This window comes from Malus domestica, chromosome 10 (genome assembly GCF_042453785.1).
Source record: "Malus domestica chromosome 10, GDT2T_hap1".
NCBI lineage: Eukaryota > Viridiplantae > Streptophyta > Magnoliopsida > Rosales > Rosaceae > Malus > Malus domestica.
The window spans coordinates 5,305,130-5,320,140 of record NC_091670.1 but is presented as its reverse complement, the minus strand read 5'-3'; the positions used below and the strand labels follow the sequence as shown (position 1 = coordinate 5,320,140).

Here is a 15,011-nt window from a genome sequence, read left to right as displayed (position 1 = left end):
CGTCCTAGACATCTATTAGGTTGGGGCACTGACTAAATTCACCAACCAATAATTCCCATTGGTTTCTGTAATGTGTGTAACTATGATTTAAAGGAAAACTAATGAAAAAAACTTGAAAATTTTGAGTTTTAACGATAAGGACAAAATAAAGGGTAAAGTAAATAGTACCAGGATTGACTTTTTAGTGTAAAAATGTGGTTTTTGTTAAAGTGAACAGTACAGGAAGCTTTTCGTTAAAGTTTCCATGATTTAATCGTAATAGACTTTCCAAATTCTTCAGATATGTAGAAAATTATAAGTTTGTCATTCAAAGACTATATATAATAATTATTTTCACCAACTAAGAAAAGATCTATTAATTTTTAGGGAGTTTTATATATAGAGACAAAAAATTTCACTATATTTCAAAGAACTCCACTAGTTTTTAAACATGTCAATGAGAGATAAAAACATAAAAACAACTAAAGCTCAGCCTAAAAGCATAAAAACAATGTTTTAAAATATCAATCATACTCCTAAGGCTTTAAGGCTATTAATATAACACAACCCTCACAACTCTAACAAAATTAATAGGGAAATTTTATTTGAACCCATATTTTGTATCTCAACACCCAACTTACTTTTTATATCCACATTGTATTTGATTTATCTATCATTATCTATTTACACCCAACATTATTTCCGAAACCGCCTTTACTTATCAAAACTCAACTCAATCAAACTTCTTTTTACACCCAACTCAATATACTTAAAAATAAAAAATAAAACTCTAAACAGTCCATCATCTCCATGGAGCAAATCCCCTTCTCTCTCTCTTTAAAAAAATCCTTCCATCTCCCATGGTTGTCATTCTGCACCCCCATCTAGTCCTCTGTAGTCATCCAAACCTCTTCCTCTTCCTTTTATTCATCATTTGACATCTCTAAATTTCTAGAGCACTAACTAGCTTAATAATCGGTGTGGATGCAAATTTCTTCCTCCTTGTTCCTGGACAAAATTGCACCTACAAAACAAACAACACCTTAGGTCAAGGCCAAGAGCGTCACACGCCCATGATGAATTGGGGGGAGTGGGGCGCTTTGGCCGAAGAACCTCCAATGCCAAAGTTAGAATTTGAGGGAAAAGTGTTTGGAGAATTTAGAGAATTTAGCAAGAGTGTAGAACTTAGGTTTTTAGAGAAAATGGGGTGGTATATATAGGGCATGGCCGGTCCCCTTTGGAGAGATGGTGACCAGCCCTTTGTGGCATTTTTGGGTGTAATTTGTAGTTAATTAGCCAATTAATAGATTAATTAGGTAATAAATCAATTAATTGGCTAATTAATATAATTTTGAAAGGAATGTTTTGGGGGTTTACCTTGTGGAGAGGATTTGATGAGGATGGATGAAATATGTTTTGAATTATTACCTATTTTGGGCACTTTTGACTTGGTTGAGGGTTGATTGCCCACTACTCGCGTGTAAGAATCCGGGTATGCCTTGAGGGTAATTTTGTCCCTTTAACCCAAAAATTCATGTGTCGCCTTGTGATTATTTTTGGCTCCACAATCGGTATGAGCTTCTGGTTAGAGTGTTTAATGAGTTTGGTATGTTTCAATTAAATGAGAATCTTCTAGCCTCTATATTCCTATCTATGGTAGAAAAATGGGTATGTCCATGATAACTTTTTGTCGAAACCATGAGAATCTTATAGCTATGCAGTTTTTATTGTGGAGCAAAACTTCGGGAATTGATCTAACATGGATGTGTAATTGAGTTTATGCATTCTAATGATTAAACTGATAAATATTTCAACCATATATGAATTTGATATCGTAGTATCTTTTAGCCTCTATATGCCACAAAAGTTGCGGAAAAAAAATTCACAATACATAGAACTGTGGTTAAAAAGTATATTGCATTTGCACGTTTTATAGGTGAACTCATAGGTAAGCAGTTTTATTGTTGACCAAAATTTCGGGAATTGATCTAACTTGAATGTATCATTGAACTTATGCGCTTTAATGATTGAATTCATAAATATCTCGACCACATATGAATTTAATAACATATTGTCTTTTAGCCTCTATATTGGTATTTGTGGCAAAAAAATGGGTACCTCCATGAGAAAATTTTGTAGATCGATGGATATTTTCAATCTAGATATTTATTAGATACCAAAAATTATAAGCCTATTCGTGAAAGTCTAAGTCAATGCCACATACAGTATTTGTTATGACATATTTAGGGAACTGTTATTAGCACTCCAAAAATCTCATTCTACTCTTTGCACAAGCGTATTTTTCTTTCTAATTATAAAAAGTTTGGAGTGCCAAATGAAATTTTTGAAGTGCTAATAACAATTTTCTGTATTTATACATTTTATTTTAGTTTGGAAGTCAGACTTCCTTTTTTTTTCTTTTTTTATCAAGTTGGGAGTATCATTGACTGTGACCCTGTGCAACTAGTTGTTGATTCGTTTTGAATAATCAACATTATTTCTTACAATGTCTTGGGCGTATGAATAACAGAAAGAAAACGGTCATGATACAAGCTTAATAGTAGTAATACTAATTAGTAAACAACCTGTGCATGATGTTTGCTTATAACCAAGTGGCATGAAGGGACAAATGTGTAGGTTTCATGCATGACTTAGAATAGTATTAGTAAATGCATGATGTTTGCTTATAACCAAGCATGACTTAGAATAGTATTAGTAAATGCATGATGTGCATGATGTTTGTTTATAACCAAGCATGACTTAGAATAGTATTAGTAAATGCATGATGTTTGCTTATAACCAAGTGGCATGAAGGGACATATATATCCAAGTGGCATGAAGGGACAAATGTGTAGGTTTCATGCATGACTTAGAATAGTATTAGTAAATGCATGAAGGGACATGCATATCCAAGCTCTTTCCTTTTTCTTGTCACGAATCAAATCCATTGCGGCTTGCTTTTCGACTTTGATTACAACTTCAAGTTGGGCAAGGTGGGGATACATGTGAACTCGATCAATACCCTCCGGAGAATTGTAGGCCCTTGTCAAGCAAAGAATTGTAGTCGTTTGGGTATTTTTATAATTTACACTCTAAAGAAAAAAAAGGTCAATGATGTCATCTATTAACTTTTGTCTCTCCTTAAAATGTTAAAAGCATGTTGTCTTAATAAAAAAATTAAATATTAAAGTATCCTCTATGTGTAATTTTTCCTTATTTTTATCACAAATTTTTTGATACAATCATATATATTTAAAGAAGAATGTTACCACATTTACGAAAAAGGGACAGTGGTCCAAATAGCTGTATAGTGAGCTGTATTGACTAAATTAACTTATTTCTTTGTTTTTATGTAAAAATAATAATAATAAGCAACATAGTAATATTAAAAAATTGAAATGTTCCGGTTCCACAACTTAATTGCATGAAAAACTGCAAAAAAAGAGTAAATATAGCGTCAAATAGAATAATATTTAGATACTCACTAGTTAGTACTTTATATACTCACATTTTAGATGTGGTCCAATAATATTATAAGGCGTGTTTAATAACTTTTATTGTTTAAAAAAAATAGTGCATATGTTATTTAATTTTTCTTGGACTTTTAAAAACAAAAAACATATGACATATTTTGATTGAGCCAAATTAAAAAGTGAATATATATGGTACTAACTAGTGAGTACTAAAGTATTATCCCATCAATATACGTAAACTTTTGTAGGTGACCAATCCATGTACAAATTTTCATGTTTATCTATAACTTCACTATCATTGAGATAATTATAAAAAATGGAAAATACATTTGTTCTTTAACTTGATGTACTACAACTTCTATAAATTGACCAAGTGAATGCTTTCAGATGTGTTTTAAGTAGAAGCAAAAGCAGAATAAAAATTATGTGGTCTGGAAAGAGAGATAGTGCTGGAATCGTGCAAATTTTATCATTACTACTACTATACTTCTTCTCATTTGATTGTACTGCATCGAACCAGTATCATTGGGTGGTATGTACATGCTTTCTTCAACTTCAAGTGCATTCGTGCATGCCTATCTTTTATTTTTATTATTTTTTTGAGTTTTTCTTCAAGTTACTCTGTATATTTTGGATTTGCAGGTGAAAGAAGCTACGTATACAAGGCTGTGTAGCTCTAAGAAAATATTAACAGTAAATGGAAAATTTCCTGGACCAGTTTTACGAGCTCACAAAGGTGATACAGTTTATGTTAATGTCCACAACGAAGGCAGCCACAACATCACAATTCACTGGTAATATATAATTAACATGCAATATGTGACTTCCTATGTAATTTAACTAATTAATTAGTTTAAATTAAGTCTGTATATGGCTCAGTAAACAAATTGGAGCAAGAAGTTGTAAAATAAAATGCAATTTTTGCTCGCAGGCATGGAGTAAGGCAACCAAGGAATCCATGGTCAGATGGCCCTGAATACATCACGCAATGTCCAATTCAACCTGGGGATAATTTCACACAAAAGATTATATTTTCAGAAGAGGAGGGAACCATCTGGTGGCATGCACACAGTGACTGGTCAAGAGCCACAGTTCATGGAGCAATCATTGTCTATCCAAAACGAGGAGCTAGCTATCCATTTCCTAAACCTGATCACGAAGAAGTGCCAATAATATTAGGTGCTTTTCTTAAGCAAACTAAATTACGGCAAATAATTATATAACGGAACCCCAGTCGATTGGGCTGTGTAATACATATTGGCCTCTCCAACTCATAGTTTACATGGTATCAAAGCCATTGTTTAAACGAGGAGCTACATATATATCAATTCCCGATCACCAAAAATAAGGACAATAACCCTAAACTCACCGGCTTACATATGTGGAAAAAGAAATAAATTTGAGCACAAGCAATCCTAAATTTACTGAGTAATTAAGTATAAATATAGGCATACGTATACTTAATAATGGAGTCTCTTGAACAAACAGCTTAAACTTGTTGAAAACGCAGGCCAGTGGTGGAAGAGCGATGTAATGGCAGTGTTGGAAGAATTCGTTAGAAACGGAGGAGAACCCAATGTTTCCGATGCTCACACCATAAATGGACAGCCCGGAGACCTCTATCCTTGCTCAGGTCCAGGTATATACAACTATTTTGCATCTCTCCGCAGCATGCTATTTTGAGTCAAGTCTTGCACGTGACCTACTTTCACTTTGTGGATGTGAACAACTATTAATTAAAGGCTACTTCGAGTAATTTAGACTTTTTCAAATTTCTTCAATCCACTTCTTTAATTTTGCAGATACATTCAAACTCTTTGTTGATCAAAACAAGACCCATCTGCTCAGACTTGTAAACGCGGCAATGAATAGCATTCTCTTCTTCTCAGTTGCTCAACATAACCTCACAGTGGTGGGAGTAGACGGGAGCTACACAAAGCCGGTGGCAAGAGATTATGTCACAATATCCCCAGGACAAACCATGGATGCCTTGTTGCTCACGAACCAACAAGTTGGTCAATATTACATGGCTGCTAGGGCTTACTCAAGCAGTCCTTCTATTGCCTTTGACAACACCACAACCACAGCAATATTACGATACAGTGGTAACTCCACTCCGTTTTCAACTCCAGTATTCCCTTACCTTCCGTACTACAACGACACAAATTCGGCCTTCAATTTCCTTGATAGCCTTAGAAGCCTTGCTAATAAAGACCACCCAATTGATGTCCCGTTAAACATCACCAGAAGAATACTCACCACAATTTCAGTCAACACATTGCCATGCCCCAACAATTCATGTGCTCCAAATGGCACCCGCCTATCCGCTAGCATGAACAATATAAGCTTTGTAACCCCCACAACAGTAGACATCCTAGAAGCCTACTACTATCACATTCATGGGGTCTACAAAATGGGGTTCCCAAATTCTCCACCGCTGGTGTTTAATTTTACCGGTGAAACCCTACCATTCCTAGTACAGATACCAAAGAAAGCGACAAAGGTGAAAGTTATTAAATACGGAGCAAATGTGGAAATTGTTTTTCAAGGGACGATTGTGACTGCACCGATAGATCATCCAATGCATTTGCACGGCTATAGCTTCTTTATAGTAGGACGAGGGCCAGGGAACTTCGACGAAAATCAGGACCCATTAAATTACAATCTCGTTGATCCTCCTATGAGGAACACTGCCACTGTGCCCATAAGTGGTTGGACTGCCATCAGATTCAAAGCCGACAATCCGGGTAAGTATTCCTAAAGTCAGTCATTAAATGATTAATCTTAATAAAATTAATTATCAGAGACTAATATTGCCAAATTGATGCTAACGTGCCAAATTTGGGCACAACTATATGGTAATTGTAGGGGAATGTGTGTTGTTATCTCTCCTACATTGTGCCTTTATTTATAGTAATATAAGGAAAGAGGATATTCCTTCATTCCCAAATAGGAAAGGATAACTAGAATAAAATCTAATATAGGATTTACACAATCACACTTAAACTAGGAATGTTTACAACACTCCCCCTTGAGTGTGTAAATACTCAAGGTAGATTTAGCATCATGCAAAAGTTGAGGAAGTCGACTCATTGGCACCGATTCTAAGGAATAACGCTTATTCTCAATAAGATAGGAACTTGCATAAGTAGTAAGTCTCACTAAAAAAACCCTAAGGCTATGGCAAAAACCCGAGGAGGGACAAAATCCATAGTCTAAGGAAAAATGGTGAGAAATGCAAAAGTCAAATAAACGTTTACGGGACGTCATCGGGGATATGACCAACCCAAAGTAAGTGTCTTGTTAAAACCTAGTTAGGTAGCAAAAACCCAGTGGGAAAAATGCTCCTAATCGTTGGGAAAAATAGTACATTAAGATCAAGCAAGTATCTACTCCCTCTGAGTTTGACATAATTCCAAAGAGAAATAGCAAAGTTACAACTTAGAAAGTTTACACATACCAATTCCATGAACAAGCTTCTGAAACGTCGTCTTCGGCAGTGATTTGGTGAAGAGGTCGGCCAGATTGTCTTGTGAACGGATTTGCTTGACCTCAATCTTCTGATGCTCTTGTTGCTGATGTGAAAAGAAAAACTTCAACGCAATGTGCTTGGTGTTGTCTCATTTGATGTAACCCTTCTTGAGCTGTTCGATGCAAGCTGCGTTGTCTTCAAAGATCGTCATCGAGACATCAACGGCGGGATGAAGATCACAGGAGCTTCGAATATGGCCCACTACTGCTCTCAACCAAAAGCATTCCTGAGTTGCTTCATGTAAGGCAAGAATTTCAACATGGTTAGACGAAGTGGCAACTAAGGTTTGTTTAGTTGACCTCCAAGAGATTGCAGTGCCTCCAACGATAGAGATATAACTCGTTTGAAAGCGCGCCATGTGCGGATCAGATAAGTATCATGCGTTGGCATAACCAACAAGGTGAGAATCAACTTGAAGAGCATAGGGTGCGGCACCATTCGAGGATTTGTAGGGATAGAACAAGCCCAAATTCGTAGTACCTTTAAGGTAACGAAAGATGTCTTTCACGCTAGTCCAGTGTCAGCGTATAGGTGCATTACTGTATCTTGCCAAAAGATTAACATCAAAGGAGATGTCGGGTCTAGTGCATTGAGCTAAGTACAATAAAGCGCCTATCATACTTAGATAAGGAACTTCAGACTCCAAAATCTCTTCATCATCCTCCTTCGGACGAAAGGGATCTTGTTTTGCATCTAGCGAACGAACAACCATAGGAGTACTCGAAGACTTCGCTTTATCCTCATTAAAGTGGCGCAACATTTTTTGGGTGTAGTTCAATTGATGTAATAGAATTCCATCTGAACAATGCTCTATCTCGAGACTGAGACAGTATCGAGTCTTACCTAGATCTTTCATCTCAAATTCTGACTTCAGGTGTGCAACAGTTCTCGCGAGCTCTTCAGGAGTTCCAATAAGATTCATGTCATCGACATATACTACAACAATCGCAAATCCAGAATGTGACTTCTTAATGAACACACAAGGGTATCGTTTGTTGTTCACATATCCCTAACTACTCAAATACTCACTTAGACGGTTATACCACATTCTTCCGGATTGTTTCAAACCGTAGAATGAACACCTCAGCCGAATTGAGAGTGTGTTCCGGGGTTTGGAAATATTTGAACCAGTCAATGTAAGTCATTCGGGAACTTTCATATAGATTTCCGTATCAAGATCCAGATAGAGATACATGGTTACTACGTCTATCAGCTGCATATCCAATTTTTCGGAAACTACCAAACTGATAAGGTAGCGAAAAGTAATTACATCCATAACGGGTGAATAGGTTTCATCATAGTCAATCCCGGGGCGTTGTGAGAAGCCTTGTGCAACAAGACGAGCTTTGTAACTCACAATTTCGTTCTTCTCATTACACTTCCGAACGAAAACCCCCTTGTAGCCAACGGGCTTCCCATGTTGAAGAGTAGGAGCTACAAGTCCAAACACCTTACGTTTCACAAGCGAATCAAGTTTGACTTGGATTACTTGTATCCAGTTTGACCAATCAGTTCTACGTTGACATTCATCAACGGAACGCGGTTCAATGTCATCGCTCAACATGATCTCAGTAGCTTCTGTAAATGCTAAGGCATCGTCGACAATCATCTCATTTCTACGCCACACATCATCCAAGATAGCATAATAAACCAAAATTTCACGGTTCTTCAGGACCTTACCTTATGTCGTGGTTTTCCTATTCCGAAAGTGTGAATCCTTTGAACCAAGGGGTCTGCCACGCTTTTGTGTAGGGGCAGATGATTGGCTAGCCACTAATGTACGTGGATCACCAAGATTGGCGTCTCGGGCTTCCAAAAGGGCAGTCTGTCGTACATTTGGTACATCTATCTTTGCAGGCGTATTCACAGTTGGAATATGTAATCTTGTCACGCGCGCTAGATTGGTGAAAGCATCTGGCATGCTCTAAGCTATGCTCTGGAGATCTAATATGCACTGCACTTCAGTTTCAAACTGAGCAGTGCGAGGATCTAAATGAGACAAAGTGGGAGTCGTCCACAATACTTCGCGTCTTTCTTCAAAAATGTTGACATTTTTATCTCCCCCTAACGACGAGAAGACTGTCTCATAGAAGTGACAATCCGCGAAACGAACAGTAAACAGATCACCTGTTAAAGGTTCTAAATAACGAATAATGGAAGGAGAATCATCTTCGACATAGATTCTTATCCTTCGTTGAGGCCCCATTTTTGTACGTAAGGGTGGTGAGATCGGCACATATATCACACAACTAAAAACATGCAGATGCAATATGTTGGGTTCGTATCCGGTAACCAACTGAAGGGCACTAAATGGTTGTGTCACAACAAGTCTCAGGCGGACCAACTTTGCTGCGTGCAATATTGCATGACCCTAAGCAGCAATCGGGAGCTTAGTACGTAGACCAACGATCGAGCAATCATTTGTAAGCGCTTAATGAAAGCCTCTGCCAGGCCTTTATGGGTGTGAACATAGGGTACATGATGTTCAACTTCAACCCCAACCGACATGCAATAGTCATCAAAAGTTTTAGATGTGAATTCTCCAGCATTATCCAATCGAATAGATTTGATCGGATAATCAGGGTGGTGAGCCCTGAGCTTGATAACCTAAGCCAACAGTTTGGAGAATGCAGCAGTCCTTGTGGACAACAAACACACGTGTGGCCAACGTGTAGAAGTGTCAACCAAAACCATAAAGTATATAACTGGTCCGCAAGAATGGTGAATAGGTCCACAAATGTCCCCCTGAATCCGTTGTAGAAAAATGGAAGGATTCGAATGAATCTTGTCATAAGAAGGCTTAGTAATAAGCTTTCCCATCGAACATGTTTGACATGTGATTCCTTGGATCGAACCTAAACTTTAGGTTAGTGGATGCCCATGTGAAGATTTAAGGATACGACGTATCGCTATTCGTCCAGGATGTCCCAAACGATCATGCCAAAGTGTAATTTGGTGCGCGGTCCCAATAGTAGGGCGGGCCACATAGTGGTATTCAATGGGGCGTATGGTCGTAGTAAACAAACCACTTGGGATACGTTTCAGCTTCTCTAAAATACGCTTCTGGCCTTATTCGTAGGAAGTTATGCACAGAAATTCAACTTTGTTTTCTACGTGGGTTTCAGCGTGGTAATTGTTATCTCTAACATCCTTGAAACTTAACAACGTTCTTCCGGAACGTGGAGAATAGAGTGCCTCAGAAATGGTCAAGATTGTACCATTAGACAACATTATACAGCCTTAACGTACTCTTCTATCAGGTTGGATGGGCCTAAGAGGGTTGTCAGAGGTGCATTCTTAGGTATAAAGTTAGTAAAATAGATGCGTTCATGCAAAATTGTGTGCGTGGTTACACTATCTGCCAGACAACTAACTTTCCTACTAGTCATACCTAAAATGAAGAATTAATTTGAATCGGTCACATGCATAAAAGTTTATTATAAAAACAAATATCAATTCAAAATATTTTCATTTATTCAAGGATTAAAACTTAATATCCAAAACAAATCACCAACTAATAATCCAAACAGAAAGGAAAATTGTTCAAAAATCAACCAAAAACGAAAGAGGGGTTAGGCCACTAGGTGGAATTCAGCCCCAATTGTCTTATTTCAACTAAAAATAAGTCTATGTCTAAGATTCTAATCTTCCCTAAGGGTGGTATCCGCCTGAAAATCAGAAACCTCCATCTTTATAGTTTCCGGTTCGTCCACTTGCATGAAGTTTGATTCAAACTTCTTACGACGAGAATGATATTCATCTACAACCTTCATGGGAGCTCGGCAAACACGGGACCAATGGTCATTTGAACCACAGCGATAGCACATGTCCGCATCCATGGTTTCAAGTGCTTTGCCTTTATTCTTGAAGTTTGGGGCCTTGAGAGCGAGGTTTGGGCACTTCTAGGCTTTGTTTCCTCCCTTGGATGGGCCTTGACTCTATTGACCTTGGTGGGATGGCTTCTGGCCGCCCCTACCACTCCCTCTTTGGCGTTTTGGGCATTGGTGATTGCTATAATGTGTTTCAGGCATAGCAGTCGCCCCAGTAAGTCGAGCTTGATGATTCTTCATCAACAGCTGGTTCTACTTTTCAGCGATAAGTAAAACAGAGATCAAATCCAATAACTTAGTGAACTTTTGAGCTCTATATTGTTGCTGCAAGACAATATTAGAAGCAGAGAAGGTCGAATAGGTATTCTCCAAGAGATCTTCTTCAGTCAAAGTTTCATTGCAAAACTTGAGAAGTGATCGGATTCAATAAACTTCAGAATTATATTCATTCACAGACTTAAAGTCTTGGAAGTGCAAATGTTGTCAGTCGTGTCTTACTTCAGGCAAAAATATGTCCTTTTGGTGATCAAAACGATCAGCTAAAGCAACACATAGTGCATGTGGATTCTCCTCAGCAAGATATTCAATTTGCAGAGTGTCATGAATATGTCTTCGAATGAAGATCATAGCAGTAGCTTTTCCAGCTTCACCAACAGGCTCGTCTATTGCTTCTTCAATGGCAGGACACAAGTTCTTTGCAATGAGGTGGAGCTTCACATCTTGGACCCACTTGAGGTAGTTCCTTCCAGAGACCTCTAAAGTGGTGAAATCGAGTTTGTTCAAATTCGACATGTTCCTATCACAAAATAGATGGACAAGATGTGGTTAATGTAATGGAGAAAAATCAATCCATTCACATAGGAGTAGAACATACAGGTTCTAATAGACACGATTTGGTTTAATTTTGCATGAAAAACTTCGGGTTTTTATGGGTGATGTGTTTAAATGAAAAACTTCAGGTTTTCAAACAAGGCATGTTTATAAGAAACTTCAGGTTTCAAAATAATTTTGAACTTCAGGTTCATATATTCTTGCAAGCAAACACAAATATATATGCAAACAAAATATGCAACAAGAATATGCGAAAAATATAATTTTAGGTTTATAATTATAATTGAATTTATTTGGTCTTCAGGCCAAGTTAAAGTGTGGGTGAAAAAATATAAAACCCATTGGGCCTAAAATAATTAGGCAAATAAAATTCGGGGCCCAAAAAGAATACATAAGCATGGGTGTCGAGGGGTCCAAGCCCAATCTGGGCTGGAAATAAGTCGGGCCGAGACAGGGCAATAAGCCCGTATGCATAGGGTTAGGCTGCAGACGTAGGCCCAGGTGGCAGAGGCCCAAAGAAGGCCTCAATCGTTTGAATCACGATGCAGCGAAAGCACAGCAGTTGCACGGGCTGGGTTCCGCTGCAGCGCTAGGCACGGGAGAACACCAAAGCCCATTTGGATTGGTGTGATGCAGCGCTGGGCCGAAAAATGAGTGGGTCGAACTGGGGTTGCAGTGGCGAGCCCAAAAGAAAAAAAACTTTATGTTTTTCAGCCTGAGTCAAGGCCAGGCCCAAAAAATTTGGGGTCAGGCTTGATCCAAGAAATCCTAGCGAGGCTAGGTGATTCCACTGGAGAAGGTGATTGGTGCCGCCACTGCAGGTGGCCAAATCTTGGACGGGAAGACTCGGGGGTACCCTTTCGGGGTGTTTTCAACTATGATTACAACTTGGAGATATTAAAATCTCAATCGTTTCAATCAAACCCTAGAAAAATTGAATCAGAATTTCAAAAAAAAATTCTGACAAGATTCCAGCGAATCTCAGTCCAATTTTTTTTACGTGGGACGACTTCTGGTCGTCAGCAACATGAACCAAAGGTTCAAGGCAATGGCTACAGGCCATGCCATGGTCGAGGACACCATGAAAGGTGTCAGGTTTTGAGACTCGGAGCTTCTGGCTCTGTGGGTTTTCTAGGGAGAAAGAGAGTTGCAGGCTCTCGGCTTGGCTTGGGGAAACCCATCTGCAGGATGGTGGTCACGGGTTCGAAAGAACCCTAGGTTCCCAATTTTTTTTTTAATTCATATATAATTCAATTATATGCATATTCAAAACAATAATATGTTAATTGAATTCAATTTGATGCATATACAAATATATTTGATGCAATTCATAACCACTATCAAATTCAAAAAATTCAACAATTATGATTACGAGGCATACACAATTTATGTAGAATCTAAAATTCGTAAAACGTGAAGTTGGGTCATGTATCATGGTGAATGTTCATGCTATCAAGGTTGCAAAAATATCGAGTTAAAAACCGTTGTTTTGAAAGAACCTGATTGCATGATGATATGGATGAACTGGTTTGATGCAGAAAAATTCTCTAGCGTCAGATTCCTAAGCGCAGAAGTAAAAATGTGTTGATAACGTGTTGTAGCCTATTTTATCTGACAATATTTAGGGTGGTCGGCGGCAAGGAGAAGAAGAGAGAGAGATGTGTTTGTAGAATTGTAGGGGAATGTGTGTTGTTATCCCTTCTACATTGTGCATTTATTTATAGTAATATAAAGAGAAAGGATATTCCTTCATCCCCAAGGAATACAAGATACAATAGAAAAGGATAACTAGAATCAAATCTAATCCAGGATTTATACAATCACACTTAAACTAGGAATGTTTACAACATGGTGACATTTTTTTGTATATGTGTGATTTTTTTTGGAAGAGGATCCTCTCCTGAGCATTGTATGGGGATCCTCATGACCAGATCATCTGGACCGTTCAAATTTAATCCAACGGTTGCAATTATTATAACTTTTAGAGAGTCCCCCTGTTTGGAGCCATTGGATTAAATTTGAACGGTCCAGATGGTCTGGTCATGAGGATCCCCATACAATGCTCAGGAGAGGATCCTCTTCCATATTTTTTCACATTCTCACACGTTCCTACACTTGTGACGAACTTTTATGTCTAACACGTCAACAACAAACATAAGTGACGAGAATGTGGCCGCATGCTTTTTTTTTCTTCTCCTAATCTCATCGACAACTAGTTAACATTTGTTTAATATATGGGATTGATAAATTTTTCATCCTAATTTTCAATCTTTCTTTTCTGAAAAAAAAAATGCAGGAGTGTGGTTAATGCATTGCCATTTGGAGCGTCACTTAACCTGGGGAATGAACACCGTTCTCATTGTAAAGAACGGAAAACATGAGGAAAAGTTGCTGCCGCCGCCACCCAGAATGCCACCTTGTTAAATTTGATATAAGTTCTATAAATTATTCACTATATGATCCCAAAAAATTAAAATAAAAAAAGGGAAACAAACACAAACGAAAAAACAAAGAACGTGTATGTGGGCATGATCTAGGCCTGGCAAACAGGTCGTGTCAGTCGTATTCGTGTCGTTTTCATGTAACACCTGTTATCTTAATGGGTCGTGTCGTGTCACACCTGTTATCTTAACGGGTCCTTAACAGGTCGGGTCACTTTACCCGACCCGTTATGACCCATTATGACCCGTTAAGAAAAATATATTTTTTTTCTTAAATTTACACATACCACACATTGTCACATAAATATTAGTTCAAAACATTAAAACACATTTGTCGCTTAAGTACTACATCTACACTCGAAAATAAGAGCCTCATAAAAAATACATCCATACACTACTAATCTATTACAAATATTAAATGTGCAAGGATATGCAAAATGAAAGTGTTTTTGTTTTCAAGGTTGTGAAGCCTTTCTCAAAAGTTTAAACATTGCCAATAGAACTCAAAGCTTAATGAAAGTGACCCACTAGTGTGTTTATTCGTACTTTCATTAAGTATAACATAAGATTTTGAGGTATTCACTAGTGTAAATATTTTAAATTGAAGATCGAATTCAATCATTGTATTCATATAGGGTCAAGGAGTGTAGTTGTAAAAAATCATCAAAATCGGAGTTAAAATAACCGTTAAATTATGATTTTTCGTTTATAACCGTCGAAAAGTTGTGTCCCGTTACTTAATCTTTAAATGTTTTTTTTTTTGCAATTTTTGGCGTATGCGATCTCGAAGCATATACAAACAAGTATGACGGTTAGATCGTTGAAACTAGTTTCGTATAATGCGTATCGCATCAAAACAATAGATTCACTAACACTTAAAAGTTTATTCTTACTTTAATTAAGTATAACATAAGATTTTGTGGTA

The 15,011-nt window shown here is 37.6% G+C and overlaps 1 protein-coding gene across 1 annotated transcript; it reads left to right on the top strand.

The window, feature by feature from the left end:
* The first annotated feature begins 3,804 nt into the window (after positions 1-3,804).
* On the top strand, positions 3,805-14,372 carry LOC114827523 (laccase-15-like). The gene is made up of 6 exons (XM_029109433.2): positions 3,805-3,984; positions 4,095-4,246; positions 4,384-4,631; positions 4,963-5,091; positions 5,255-6,199; positions 13,942-14,372. The coding sequence occupies exons 1-6, from the start codon at positions 3,877-3,879 to the stop codon at positions 14,067-14,069; spliced, it is 1,710 nt and encodes a 569-aa protein (XP_028965266.1). The 5' UTR covers positions 3,805-3,876; the 3' UTR covers positions 14,070-14,372.
* The last annotated feature ends 639 nt before the right edge of the window (positions 14,373-15,011 follow it).